This window comes from Colossoma macropomum, unplaced genomic scaffold (assembly GCF_904425465.1).
Source record: "Colossoma macropomum unplaced genomic scaffold, Colossoma_macropomum, whole genome shotgun sequence".
Lineage (NCBI taxonomy): Eukaryota > Metazoa > Chordata > Actinopteri > Characiformes > Serrasalmidae > Colossoma > Colossoma macropomum.
In genome coordinates this window covers 18,962,920-18,978,047 of record NW_023494794.1, presented here as the reverse complement: position 1 = coordinate 18,978,047, position 15,128 = coordinate 18,962,920, and the positions used below count along the sequence as shown (strand labels likewise).

Genomic DNA, 15,128 nt, shown 5'->3' with positions numbered 1-15,128 from the left:
CGCTGAGGTGGTTATAACTAGCTACATTTAGTTAAATACAACGTTGATAGACACTTATGTAGCCTACTTTTATTTTTCAACTCATAATAACTAAAACTCGTGTGTTGGCTTTTGTGTATGTTTTTACTCGGTTCCATTTTAGCTCTTCACTTTATGTTCCTAATTCATTTTATTCTTTCTGTATAATTCCATTCTGTTCTGTTGGTTCAGCGCCTCGACTGCCTTGTTGATGTTCACACTATACACGTTTGAGCTTTAATCATTTTAGTTTTGGCCAAAAGTATCCCACAAAAAAGCACCCAGCATCAGTTCTTGTGCTAATAGATGCTGGATGTACTAAGATGTTCTACTGCGGTTCTGTAATGAGCTCTGTACTTGAAGGAATGAAGTATCACTCACATATTGACACAGTTTTCACTCCAAACGTAGTTCAAATATAGTCAACTGACCAAGATATGTTTGGTGTCCGAAGTACACTTCTTTAGCTTTGCACTGTAATGTTGTGAGTCTGTCACCCAAAATATCATTTGTATTCTGAAACAGTAACATCAGTAGTAGCTATAGATTGTTTACAATATGTTAATGTAAGTGAAAAGCTCTGATAGTAAGCATAATAATGTGATTTTTATCCCACAGTTCCTCAACTTGTAGATGGATACAAAACATTTCTTCAATAGATGCAGAAACTGTGCTGAAGGCCAGACAGGTAAGATATTGCCAATTCAGAGTGATCTCTCACTAAACCTTGCTCTTCTAAAATCTGAAGTTCATGTAAATCTGAGTTTAATAAAAACAAATATGTTACTAAACACAGACAAGAAGAGGGAGACAAAGAAGCTGAAGGAGACTGATGGAACGGAAAGACCAGTACTGATCAGGTACTAATCTATAGCCTGTGTGTATAGCATTTTTAGTACGTGCAACTTTCTAAGAGAGAAGAAATGGCATTGTTTCACCAATACCATAGCTTAATCTGTGCCTGTTGGAAGTGGATGGATAATATTTAAGTCACAATAGATCTCTGGCTAATACAAATTATGAAGAGACAGATCTACTGTGTGCCAACTTGACCAAGTAGCCACATGTTTTGATCAATTTTACATCCATTGCTACTCAAAAAATACATAAAAAGTAGATATTCTGGGGGCTTTTTTTCTTTTTCGTGGGTGAGACTTGCTCCCGGACCCCTCAGGTAAAGGCTTAGCCCACATGTCCATAAACCTCTAGGGATGCTCTTTTTACTGACCAAGTTTTCACTTATTTAGGTGTTGCACTCAATAACAGAACATAATTCAGTCGAGACATATTTTAATGAATAATTTCAATTCATAACAGTTATGGAGGACAGACAGCAGCAACAAGAAATAAAACACAATTAGGTGTCTTAAAGTAGAAAAAAAATAAATAGCTTAAAAAGGAAGCTATAACAATAGCATCATACAGACCTTCACTGAAGGGATAGAATGCTTTAGTTTCAGATCTACATAATTTCGGAACTTTTCTGTTTTCATTCAGAAGGAATGCAAATTTTTAGACTGACATAATATCTTTAAATCTGGGTCTTATTCAGTTGTTTTATTGTTTTCTTATGGGTTCAGGAGGATAGGCAAAACATTACAACATATTTCAATTGTTTGTCTCTCGTTGACTTTACTGTACATCTAATTTACACTATTTTCATCTCACAAAGTGGAAATGACTCTTAAATGATACTGAAAGAAGTTTCAGTGCTCTTCTGCCCAGCTGAGCAAGGATTTCTGCTCTATTCTGTTGTGCTAGACTAGAGTTAGGAGAGAGTCTAAATGGATTTTTATTTTTAGTAAATATTCTTAGATATCATGGAGCTGTTCTTTCCTTACAATTCCAGGGCATTCCAATATAAAGACTGTTGTGGCATTTTTGCATGAGGTGAAGTATACAGTGACTACTAAAGCTTAAAAGAAAAAAAGAATCCTAGATCTCAATGTGTTATTCACAGGAAAAGCTTTGCGTGAAAATGCAATAGTCCACTGGATACCCTTTTGTCCAAGCGGATAAAGAGGCACTTCTAAGATTACATTTAGCGATAGATTATTTATTCTTGCAATCCCTGTTGTTTGTTCATATGATCCCTATTATGTAATGTCTACCAGTGGATGTTTATGAAAAAGGCATAGTAAAGGTCAATTTTGGATCATGGTCACATCTTGATGCATTTGTTCATAAACTTTGTGATAGCTTGGCTATAGTGAAAAGCATTGTTGATCACTTAGTGGGAGCATATTCACTGCCATACTTTTCAACAATCTAAAAAGCATCTCAATAATCATAAGCAGACAGATTTCAAAGGCTGATGCTAAAGAGTTAAATGCCCTCACTGTATCCAATAGTTTTCACGCTGCCCTATGCTATGTCTGTGTATAATATCACACATAAATGTGTGGTTAATATAGGACTGCACTTAAAAATAATCCAGTGTTGAAATATGTAAAATCTGAAAGTTTCCCAAGTGTAATATTAACCAGCATTAAATTATGACAATTGTTAACAGTTAACAAACGTATCGCTATAGAATACAAACTGGCAAATAAATTAAATGTGCGAAATAAAACAGATTATTAGAGTACATATGAAGAATATCTGTTAAAAAAGCAGTCGGATGCGGACATTTCTAAAGAGACGGACATACCAACTCGCGAAGCTGTTGTGTCCACGTCTCAGGTAGCTCATAAATTTTTACTCAGTTCTCAGTAACATTATCAGTCTAATATGGGTTAAAATGCATTATAATATGGAGGTATGTCACCTGTTGTATTTGAACAGAGTTTCAGCAGGTTTTTGCAAAGGTAATATTCCTTTTTGGTAATATTCCTTTGTGGTAAAGAATCTTTTCCTCTTAAGATTAGATAAGAATCCTCTTAAGACAGGTTAAAAAGTATTAAAAGATTTTTATGGACTGAGGTAGTTCTCAATTGGGAAAGAAAAAAAAACTTCAATAGTGGTTAGATGATTTAAAAGCAAAATTCGAGAATATGAACAACACGTTAATCTGTCACATAGGTAAAACCTCATACCAAATGCCCTGGTTAAGCTTGACAACTGATTTCTGCACCCATGTTGTATATTAGAGTTTCCTTGCTTACCTTTGAAGCATGGTCAGTTTGCTATTCAAAAGGGAAGGATACTAATAGCTCTCTCATCCTCTACCTACCCTATGGATCACACTTCTGCAATCACCTCCTCCCCCGTTTCTCTGACCCAAGGAACATTATTAGTTTTAGCAGTCCTGGTAAAAACATTCCCCCGAAACAGCCTCCGGTCTCTTATCTGGGTTACACTTCTCTGGTTCCACAGCCTTGCCGGTGTAGTCTATGCAGAGCACGCTTCGCCGACGCTCTCCAGGACCACAAGTCCGCGAGCAGGCTGACCATGGCCCCATCTGCCACACAGGGCAGGGCAGGTCCCCACATGGTCGGATGTCAGTTGGCCGCAGGTCTGCATCGCAGAAGTAGGATGGGGATCCTGCCTTGTCCTGACACTCGACACTTCTCCTAGACCAGCCAGCACCACAGCTCTTGGAACACTCGGACCACTCACCCAGGACCCAGTCAGCTCCCCCAAAAGGTAGGATAATGTGTGGGGAGAGGCCACTCTCTGTGCCAGGTTTGCTGAAGGGCACATCCCTGGGCAGAAAGAAGCTGTATTTGACCCTGGGTGGTGACGTGTCCCCGGCTGTGGAAAGGAGCTGGATGGTGATGGCCTGCCTGAGCTCCTGGAAGCTGAGAAGCCGCTCCAGGGTTGTGGACGAGCCGCTGTACCGAAGGACGGCACCAGGCACTGGAATGTCCTGTTCAGCTGTAGACACTGAGAAGTTCCCATTCAGAATATAGGTTCCATCTTCAGTCTTCACCGCTAGGTAGTTGCCATCGTGCTTGATTCCATGGTGGCTGCGCTGCTTGACATCAATGTTGGTGGCCCCAGCAGGGATAGTAACAATGTCATTGTAGCCAAAGCTGGGGAAATATGACATATTTGAACATCTAGTCAATGAATATCTGTGAACATTTTTGAATCTGTCTTATCAGTTACCCCTTCCTGATATTTATCCATTTTAGTCTTCAATATTTTTGAGATTATTCTTCTTACTTACGTGGCTTTGTTCAGAGAGCCACTTATTTTTCTGCAGCTTGTCCCATCTCCTCCACAGACACCACACTTGTCCAGTCTTAGGTTGGAGCCTATGACCTGGTCGCAGCCAGCCTTGATGCACTGACCCTGGACACAGATAGATGTGGTATCTGGACCACAGGTTGTACCATCCACAACCTGGTCAACACAAAAAAGGGCAAAGGCTTATGATGATCATTGAACATGAGATCATAGGCTTTGAGAGTCCAGAAGGTTCATTTACAGTTAAAAATAAAGCAGTTGTACAGTCTGACCACATAAAAGAAAAACAGGGAAAACCATTAGAATGATGACGCAGAACCAACTACATTTAGACGGTGCGAGAAATATCAATTGCAGAAAAGTGCACTCGGGAGCTGAAGGCAGTAGTCAGTCTGGGGTTAAGGGAGCTCGGATTACACCTTTTACTACAGAGAAAATATTTCATGCTCGAGAGTTTAGTGGCAGGGCAAACATATCATCAGGGCTGTGGAAGGAGAGTGATCTCATGAGGGATTCAGATGTTAAACGTAAGACCGTGGTAGACACAGAGAGGAAACAGTGGACAATGTATTTTGCACATCAATATTACAGTTGATTATACCAGATTACTGGGAAAGACTTGTACTGGAGGAGTACCTTGGATTCAAAAACTTTAAATTCGTTGCTGTGCTTGGCTCTGCAAAAGAGCTTGCATCTGTCCCTGGGAGAAACTCCAGCATACTTCGGGATCCACTGCTTTATGTTCCCGTCCATGTCCAAATAACGGTCACTGCTGTATTTCTCACATTGCTCTTCTCTAAAGCTCTTACCTGTGGAATGGAAAACAGTTTGCAGATAAACAATGCATCCCTGACAAATGATAGGAAACTTACTAAGTGCACTCGTGCCATAACTGGGAAAACAATGTGAACTTTGACCTAAAACAACACCTCTGCACTCTGGCCTCCCCAATAATGTGACCTGTGCCTCCCAAAGTATAAATATAAACTGTTACCATAGTCTCCTGGGCAGGTCTGGATGTTGCAGGACTGGTATTTGACCCTCTGGCCTACGCAGTAGGATCCTCCGTTTTGCGGCACTGGGTCTGTACACTCGCGGCGGGAGAACTCAACCCCACCACCACAGGTTCGAGAACATGGGCCCCATGGGCCCCAAGCGCCCCACTCACCATCCACTGGGAGCTACAGCGCAAGCAAAAGCGACAGATACATAATCATTAACACTTCTCTGAAGCATACAGTGAGTATCAAGTTACAGGTGACTGAAACATTCTTTGTGCTTTCGATTCTTTTTTAAGACCTGATTAGGTTATCAACTAGGTAAAGGGACCTATATCTGTGCATTTTTTTTTTCCAAAGTTGACATCAGTTGCTCAATGCCAGCAGTGCAGAACTTGGAGCTTCTGGCTGGCACTTCATGACCTCTGCTGTAACCAGACATGTAAAGGCTACATAGCCATCGCCTGCTCTTTATGTATGGTTCTCGCGGCATGTGCAGAAATACCAGATTTCATTTATTCCTTCTTTTATGAGTTGGCTAAAAGATTACTGCTCACAGCCAGGCTGTCTGGCATCATGGGTTGGCTTTCCTAACAGGCCAGCCCCAAATATAATCTTACTTTTTTAGGAAGCTTTACTGAATACAATGTGACTGCTTCTTAAATGGAAGATCTAAAAATAATTCAACTTTTTAAAGACTCTCTGCAAATGAAAACCAAATCTCCCTCTCTCTTTCTCCATTGCTTCTTTTTCTCCCATCTCCTTCCTCTTCAGGAGAAGCAGCCGGTCTGGCATTTAGAAGAGGGATTTGAAGCAGATTGATTATTTTAAGCACCTCTGAGAGGGGGCCCAGTTGGGCTCCAAGAGGAGGAGCTGGTTGGATTTCAAAAGGTAAAAAAAGGACTGTCTGACATGCAGACACGTCCAGACACCTAAACAATGTACCGAGAAGAGTGTGTCCAACTGAGCAAAGAGTGATTTTGAGTGGACAAAGAACGTTAAAGGTTGTGAGCAACTGAGAGAGACACTTCAAAAAAACTTGCCAGCATTAGCTACTCTTATGGAAAGCAGACCTATGAGTGTGGTAAACAAAAAGGGGCCATAGGCATGATGCAACAGAAATACCATTTAAAAAAAAAACAGCATCCGCCATAAATATGCCAAGAGGCATTTACTGGCATTTTTGTTCATGCCTGGCATGTTTACATACTGACGGGTGAAACATTTCAATAAATCAAACTGTGGTGACTCATGCACACTCAGTCACACTACTTGCATGCACATACCTCCTCTTGTTCTGCCTCCTGCAGTGCGTTCGACACACACATGCCTCCACGGCAACTCTTGTCTTCCCCGCAGGGCGTGCCATCAGCCCAAGGAAGGCTTCCGTTTCGGGTTGTGCATTGCAGCTTGCCTTCCTCACGGCACCACAGCTGGATACAGGCCTGGTCCTCTGGGGCGTTGGGGCAGCGAGTGTACTCCTCACCGAACGACTGCTGGCACTGCCGGTCTAGACCATATGTATGGCCCGGAGGCTCAGCCTGTAATGGGATAGTCTGTTCTGGAGCGTCCAGCAAACAGTCACCTTAAGGGAGAAGACAAAATATGCACACATTAAGTAATTGAAGACTTAATGTTTTTAAACCACATTTCAATTCATCACTCTCATTACCCCATAACTTACTAAACAACAGGTCTTAAGATTAATAATGGAACAATAAGTCTTGCCATTAATGTAGGGGTAAGACAAAGACATGCACAAAAATACAGAGAAAGGGAGAGCATAGTGATTTGATTAAGGATATACTGTACTACAAATGTCAAGAGAGTATTCTGCCCTTTAATAACAGTTATCCTGCTTGAGTTGCTCTCTTCCGTCCACCAAATGTTACTGACAGATGCCGATGCTGCTCATGTTTGAGTTTGCTGAAGCAGCCTCTTATTTTGAGTAAACAGGTGTGCACATCTGTAGCTTGAGGGGACTATTTTCATTGCAGAGCAAACTCACTAGCCAGAAACACTTAACCCCCCCTCCCCTTTTCGCCCTTGTGTGCGTAAGTCAGAATAGTCTCCCATCTGGAGATTTCCATTATGCAACCTATTATACTGCAGCTCCAGTCAAATTCACTTCAGCTCAAAGATCTGAATCCACACAAAACTACCATGTCTACCTTAAGTCCTCCTGAATCGCAGCCTGTTTGTCTTTCTGTATAATTTCACATTTAAAGAAAATAAGTAATCACGTAAGCTTTTCGTTTTTGGTTTTTAAATCTGCATTGGTTTATAAAGTGGGTAGAAGACAGCTTCAGCCATTCAGTATTTGGAACGCTCTCACCAATGTGAGGCAATCCTTTTACAGTTTGCAGCCTTAAAACTGTTTTACGAGTTTGCAACAGCGGAAAATAACTAAGCCTCACGGCCATATCAGTGCTCATGTCTACCTGTGGCAACAGACAGCATGTGCTTGGCAACATGTAGCGTCTGAGTGAGGGAAAACAGTTGTTAAAACTGGAATGTGTTAGTCACCGAGGATGACTCAGAGGAAGAGCGAGAGCAGGAGAGCGTGGACTGAAATATTGACCGAGATAAATCAGCCCCTGGCGAAAATATGTCTGCTATTTTTCAACAGTGATATTTTTGCAGTGTCACTTCTCTCTTTTTTTTGGCTTTTTGGAAATGCACTACTGAGGTGCGAGTTGTCCCTCTGAGGGACAGTAGAGAGAGCAATCGTAGGAAACATTGGACTGAATTCTGTAGTAGACACGCCTTGTGTGTTCCATTCACCTGAGTACATTACACCCAGGCTAGGGCAAACCACCCAAGAGAGCGAGAGAAACAGAGAGAAAGGTGGAAATAGACAGCATGCTTTACATAGGTTGTCTGTTTTGACATTCTCAGCAAAATTATACAGTGTGGTTTCACAGGTCTGTCATTAGCGGTTAGGGAGCGAGTGAAGGCAGAAGTGTATTGCAAAAAAAAATGTATGATGGAGTTAAAGAAAATAAACTTGTGAAACTGAGGCCACTATATTACAGGCAGATTTTTCACCGCACTCTAAGTTCAAAATTACACAGTCTGTCTTTTGTGGCAAGTTTCCATTAACTATATAATGACAGCTTGATGATTAAGGACAACTGTCTCAAAGAAGTTATTGAATAATATTACTTTTTGGTTTGGTTCTTGAGGGAAAACGGTCTTCTTTCATGCCAAAACCAAATGAAAACTCAAAATCTTGTGTTACTAGAGAAAAAACAACTGTCAACAGAAGAACTAAGATGTCCAGACTGACCAGTGAAATAACAAATGTGATTATTATACCCTTTGTACTTACACTGGCTAATGAAGTGTCTGGAAATTTTTTCGCGATATGCTTGAATCAATGCTGTGATATACAGAGGTACTTAGGCCTTACCATGCCCATTGTCGAAGAACTCAGTAACGTAAAGAGCACTGCATGGTGACCAGGGAAAGGTTTTGTTGAGATGGACAAAGAGGGGGGCCATCATGTGGTGTCCATCAATGTGCCCAAACAATTTCTCACAGTTCCTGGAGTCATCATGTGGCATGCTGAGTACATGGCCTAAGAGTGGAGAGAGAGAGAGAGAGAAAGTCAATGTCAGAGTGTCAGAGTGACAATGGCAGCATGTGCAGTTTATATATATATATATGTGTGTGTGTGTGTGTGTGTGTGTGTGTGTGTGTGTGTGTGTGTCAAGTAAAGTATGTTTTTTCCTTCTCCTGTAAAGTTCTCATTTCGGAAATACGAAGTTTCATTCCGACAACAGCAGTAGTGCTATACTTATACAAATACATATATATGTGATAACAGCACTCCAGCTCACTTTTGAGGTTCTCTCTAGACGAAGGTATCACTTACAGTCTACATATCTAAGCACACTAGCTTGGCACAGCTGCTACTGAAACTGGACAATTACTTATTATTGTTCAGTGTACATATATTTCTGTGCCTCTCACACTTAATTGGGAACTTAATTCCACATCCTTTGCAATTAAGATGATCTAATGCAATAAAAATATTCCCTTAAGTCATTACAGTTAGACCATTCTGTAATGGTGCAAATATGACCATGGAAACGGTTCAAGTGAAGCTGAGAAGGTTTGACACACATTAATGAATGGCTCAGTCTAAATTTGGGGCATCCACTCTAGTCCAGACACTTGGTGGGGGTGAGATGTCAGTCAGAGACATGGAGTGAAGTCTGGTGGCGTGTGTGTGTGTGGATGTGTGCACACGCACTTATGTGACCCATACCAAGCTCATGTGACACCGTAAAGGCTGCTTGAAGGCCGTTGTCCTCAATGACTGAACAGCTTCTTTTGGGGTCACACATGGTGCCCACATCAGCTACACCAAGGGTATCACAATGCTCATGTCCACAAATATCCTGAAGGTGCAAAAGAAAGAGAGAGACAGAAGATTGGAGAGGAAGGTGGACGGATTGGGAGAGCAACCAGAGGAGGAGAGGAACAAGGGAAGGAAAGGGTTAGAGGGGAGAGAGGGGACACATTTCAGACACTGATATCCAGACATCGCTCCATTAGTTCCAGACAGACCTTTTTTTTCCCCAAGTAGGCTCTTGCCAGCAAAACATATTTGTCAGTGTTTCCATCGTAAAATGAAGCAAATACATGGCAGACTGTGTGCTAGAAAGAGCAAGGGAGGGAATTTAACTGTGTGATGGCTGGATCACATGGTATGCTTCCAGAGTATTGCAGAAGGCTTTCTTGAGCATGTGTCGGCCCTGACTTGACTGACCCTGACTAAGGAGGATGCGTCCCATGGAGGCCCTCAGAGACAAGCAGAGACACCCGACCTCCGCTAAACAAAACCACCTGCGTCTCCATCTGGCCCCAGCGGAACTGAGACCACCGTGAGCTCTGTTGTGTTACTTGAACCAGGACGTCTTGCAAAAACTTGGCTTTGGCCACATGTTTCACTCAAGCACTGCCCTAACCTTCTGTACTTGGCAGGAGCATAGTCTTGCGCTTGCTGTCTTCACAACTGGACAAGGGGCTCCCCGATGAGCCATGTGGTCACGATTCTGCCAAATCATTTCCTGTTTTGAAGCATCTCAAGCATCATGCAAACAGCCAGATCTATTTAATCAAATGATTGAGGTGATCATATCTGTCTACATCATTTAATAAATGTGTTGTGTTCTTGCATAGAGAGTTGTTGCAGAGAGTTGCCTTCACTGTGCTTCCCAACAGTTTAATTAATCAAATGACCCACATACTTTTAATCTTAATAGTGAATATGGGATTAGGCGTTCCACTCCTCATATTACCAGGACCTTTCACAAGTCCAAAACAAAATCTGGACTGAAACCAGCAGACGAAACTTGAGAACCATCACAATCACAGCATCATTATTACCTACCAAATAAGCAAATGATCGAGGAAATAGCCCTAACCTTGTGTTACATGTCATCCCAACGAATGGAATGAGGGACATTTTCTATTTCTATTGTTAAAGAATGCTTTGGCCTGAAAACACTTTGGCCCATTATGATCTGAGATTGTGGGTGTGTTTTTTTGTGGTCTGGCTCACCTCTCTGGTGAATAAAATGGCAGTATCGTAATGCTCGGGATGGCGCTGACTTGAAGGGTTGAAGAGTTGCTGCCAGGCGCAGAAGTTGCGCAGGGCCATGCCTCCATTGCTGGACAGCTCAGGCCCCAGCTCCTCATCCTCTATCACCAAGATCTTGACCACCACAAGGCTCACTGCATTCTTCAGGCTGGGATGGGCATAGAGTTGTGCAGCTATCCCCATCAGGGTTAGGAGGTAGTGCTGCAGAGATAGGCAGAAGAAAGAAAGAGCAGAGGCAGACACAGAAAGAGATTAGCTATAATTCTGTGTAATTTTACCATTTAAAATCCCAGGCTTATTACATATTGAGGGTTATTGTTCAGTAACTACAAGAACTTCAGTGCAAACTGGTTGAGCTATTCTTAGGTTATAGAAGTTAGTGTAATAAAACTTTGGACCCACCTGTGGGCCCTGGCCATTTAAGGGGTTAAAAGTCAAGAACACTAGCTGTACAGCTGATGAACCCAACCACAAACCAAAATCTGCAAAATCCTAAGCACAGCTGTTCGAGGGCAGGAACGTGACTGGCTTTGGACTGGACAATATGTTTCGTTCAAAAAGACATTCAGAATAACATCCAAGCCAAAGGCTTAAAGATGCCCCCCAGTCTCACCCAACAGAGTTTTTATCACCCTGAAAGCTAAAACAATATCACACAAGGCAGTCTTCAAATTAGAGATGCACGGAAATGCAGCCCTGTTTCCACATTTAGAATTCATTCCTGACATATTGCTGAACTGTGCTTTATGATTTTCTACTTTTGGAATTAATCTTAATTGAGTTCACACCACAAGATTACAATTCTGCCTGTATAAATGAAGGTGACTTCTGTCTTCATCAAACCTGATGACTACTCCCCCACAAAACAGAAGGAGGGTGGGGGATGCGAGGCGACCCAAATCTATAAGCCTTTGGGACTCAAATATTTAAACATTTGTGTTTTTCTTTCCGTCAATAAAATGGGTGGAAGGAGCTCAAAAACAAACTCCTCTTGGCTTCCACTCTCTTCCAGATGGTGCTAAGTCAAATTCAAGCCCCTCATGCCAGCAGTTTTATTTCATCCATCTCTCTCTCTTTCTCTCTGTCTTTCGCCCTTTCCCTCAATGCATCATCACACATTTCCAGAGTGAGAAAGTGTACGTTTCAAATGGGTGTCGTATTCATTACATCAATATATCATCACTGTAAGTCTGAGGCTAGTATGCTCTACGAGAGGTGCTGGAAACAGTAAAGAGGTATCCCAAAAAACATTCTTTTGACCTCTGTTATTCCTTTGCAGTCTGAAGTGCTTAAAAGCACTGCTGCGATCTGGCAGGAAGAAAAGCAGCTACTATAATGGAAATATCATATGACACATACAGTTTCCTGAATCATCGTTCTCCCCTGAAATTTCAGTCAGTGTTTTAAAAACACATATGTTCCCTATTTGATTACAAAAAAAGGAGAGGGAGGAAAAAAGTTTCAAACATGTCTGGCAGCTGTCACCTTCAGTTAATTATACACCATTGAAAAGCATCAACAGGATAGTCTTAAAGAGCTCCCAACATCCTCTGTTTATGGAGGGACATGCCAATGGGAAAGCACGATCAACAAAACATGGAGAGCTGTAAATATTTGTGGCCACATGCTTTGTACTCAAGCTCTCGAGATAGCCAACATGGCTTGACTGTGCGGTTTCATTCATTTAGAAGACCCGTACACTCAGTAAGGAGACATTTATGTAATAAGCCCAAACAAAATATAACCAGCCTGGTTTGCTTGTAGGGCATTAAAGCATCATCAGGGAACATGAACCCATCAGCTGAGTTGGGATGAGCATAGTAAGTGGTATTGCACCAAAAGGGAGGGGGAGCAGATGTTTACATCCAATGCAAGCAATAGATACTTATCTTTTTTCTAAATAGATATAGTGTCTGCTACATGAGTTATTCTCTGCCAAACCAGAGATTTGACTAAGGTTTGCTGGTGGACTGCTGGGTGGGATTATGGAATTTTACACCGGTCCACGTTCACCTCATGCCACCCACACCAGATCTCAATCAACAAAACACAAAACATTGTGTGTGACCCTTTTATTTTCTAAAGTAGAACTAAGACTACATGCAACCTACACATATTATAAATGCAGTGACAGCGGCTCCCAAACCTGGTGTTTTTCCTACTTTTGGTCCAGTCTATCAGCTACTTCACAACCCCTTCCTGCACTCTCAGAAATAAAGGTCTGAAACTGTCACTAGGTTACAGTACATTTCATTACCTTTAGTCAGTGAACATAACTGTACCATAATAATCTATCCAAAATTATATTTTTTTTAAGTTGCATTTAGTCCACACACCGCATCTCGTCTCAAGGCTTTTTATTTTATTGTTGTTTTAAAACATTAGGTTATGAAAATGTACAAATATGTACTTTTCACCTGGGAAAAACTCATTTAAGGTACACAATTGGACCTTAAAACTACTGTTGTATCGTTGAGGGAACATTTACATTATTTGTACTTCAATGAAGGTAAAATGTACCTGCACAGCACCTTTATTTCTAACAGTGTGTGTTGAATTGGACAAGTTATAGCCTGTGACAAATTGTTCTACCATATCGCATATTTATAGGCTCCCTACGTAAAACTATTGGCAAGATTTTTTTTGTCTAAATGAACTTATCAGAAAATGTGGCCATCATTAAAACTATATGCTATATGTTATCAGAAGGAAAGTAATATTACTTGAAGTAAAGCTGAATTTACATTAAAAACACAATAGTATACTAATGATATGTGCATGCACAGTAGGACCGCTCAATGGCTCTGACTAATTGCTAGAACACCTGTTAAACACTAAGGATAGGTTTCGAGGACAGGATTAAGCCCAGTCTTGACTAAACTGCAATGTCAGTGGTGTTACACCGTTTAAAGATCCTATTAAGTCTAGGCAAAGGCTTAATTTGGGTTACCCGGACTAGGACGTCTTAAGCCCTGTCCGGGACCCCATCTTGCGCTGGGCTGGTGAACGACTGGCCTAAAAGAAGGTGAATATTCTGTCAGGTTAAAGACAAGAAATAAGGTTTCATGACAGGTGGCTACTTCAGAAATGAGTGGACACATTGCCTAACTTACATCAGCCCCGTTTATTCGATGTTTTAAAATCGTTAGGCTCAACCTTCGCCCGAGCAGCAGCTCCATTTACCTTTATCTCGTCTCCATAGAAACGAGTCATCGAATAGTCTGCCACCACCAGCGTCTCGATGTACCTCGCGGACGACACGAATCTTTTTTCCCGCCTTTTCCTGTCATCTTCCTCCCCTGTCAGAAAGTGGCCGTCGTCTTGCACTTGATCAAGCTCTCTCCACGTCTCTCGGCTTGAGGCGACCACTCGTCTGTTGACGACGTGGAGCTGAGAGAAAGTTCCGTCGTTTACGGCCGGTTGGATGAAGTACTCGTCCCCGCGCGTGACGAAGGTTCCCCGGATGCCACGACAGAGGCTGACAGCGACCACAGAGTCCAGGTCCCCGTTCACCGTGCCCGAGTAGAAGCAGCCTCTCAGCTCCTCTCCGCTCTCGGACACGACGCTGTCGGTCTGTTCAGAGCCGTTCACAACGGTGGGGAGATGCTTGGCTTTGATACGCTGGATGTGTAACGTTGGAGCCACGAAACTGCTGTCCGGTCTCAGGTCTAGAGTGAAAACCTGACCAAACGCAGCGAGTTTAAAGAGGTGCCTGTCCACAAACTCGCTCCTCCACAAGCCGCTGTGTCTCGGCGTGAGTTTCACAGGTACGGTCTCTTCTGACTCTACAAACTCACACCTCACTGCTTCAGCCAACAGCACTGCGGCCAGGATCAATTTTATATGACAGCCCATCGTGTTTTCAGACAAAACCTGAAAACAAATACCAACAGCCTCAGTTAGGCTACAAACACTGCGAGCGTTTTGGACACCGACACAAAACTACTTTCGGCAGGTGTGTGAGGTGAAATGTCCAACTCGGACTGAAACAAACCGCTTCTGTTTGTTTGTTTGTTTCTTTTGTTTGTTTTCTCTCAGGAACAGACGGAGCTCAGCAGTCCGTTATCCATGAAAAACGGTTGCTAAGGCGACCCGAAGTTAGAACGCGCTTCTAAGCAGAGCGCGAGAGTCTGTCAGAGAAACGCGAAGACGCGAGCGAGGAACAGCGGGACCCGCGGGCTGCTGGGCTGTGAGAGCGCGAGCGTGTTCGGCGGCACTATTTATACGGTCTTGATTCTACTTCAACGTGCGCGCGCGGTTTTTATTTTTGATGATGTTCACTCCCCCCTCGTGCAGCAGAACGCCAAGGACCCCACGATATTCCCGCCACGCCCCCCTTCACGAGTAGTGCACGTCTGACTTACCAGGCT

General features: G+C 42.5%; 1 protein-coding gene and 1 long non-coding RNA gene across 2 annotated transcripts; one reads left to right on the top strand and one right to left on the bottom strand.

Annotated features, from left to right (window-relative positions):
- The first annotated feature begins 17 nt into the window (after positions 1 to 17).
- LOC118814739 lies at positions 18 to 3,436 on the top strand. Its single transcript, XR_005007756.1, has 3 exons — positions 18 to 706; positions 815 to 878; positions 3,334 to 3,436. It is a non-coding gene; the product is annotated as an uncharacterized LOC118814739 (long non-coding RNA).
- Positions 1,299 to 14,898, bottom strand: adamts8a (ADAM metallopeptidase with thrombospondin type 1 motif, 8a). Its single transcript, XM_036580485.1, has 9 exons — positions 13,942 to 14,898; positions 10,720 to 10,959; positions 9,421 to 9,553; positions 8,560 to 8,727; positions 6,434 to 6,732; positions 5,144 to 5,330; positions 4,786 to 4,958; positions 4,130 to 4,305; positions 1,299 to 3,992 (listed from the first exon to the last, which is right to left on the bottom strand). Exons 1-9 carry the CDS (start codon positions 14,611 to 14,613, stop codon positions 3,257 to 3,259), a joined length of 2,784 nt encoding a protein of 927 aa, XP_036436378.1. The 5' UTR covers positions 14,614 to 14,898; the 3' UTR covers positions 1,299 to 3,256.
- Positions 14,899 to 15,128: the final 230 nt, after the last annotated feature.

Coding starts and splice junctions, on each gene's coding strand:
- adamts8a (XM_036580485.1), bottom strand. CDS start 14,613: ATGGGCTGTCATATAAAATTGATCCTGGCCGCAGTGCTGTTGGCTGAA. Junction 9,554..10,719: donor CCATTTTATTCACCAGAGAG/GTGAGCCAGACC, acceptor TTGCACCTTCAG/GATATTTGTGGACATGAGCA. Junction 4,959..5,143: donor GACCTGCCCAGGAGACTATG/GTAACAGTTTAT, acceptor TCCATTCCACAG/GTAAGAGCTTTAGAGAAGAG.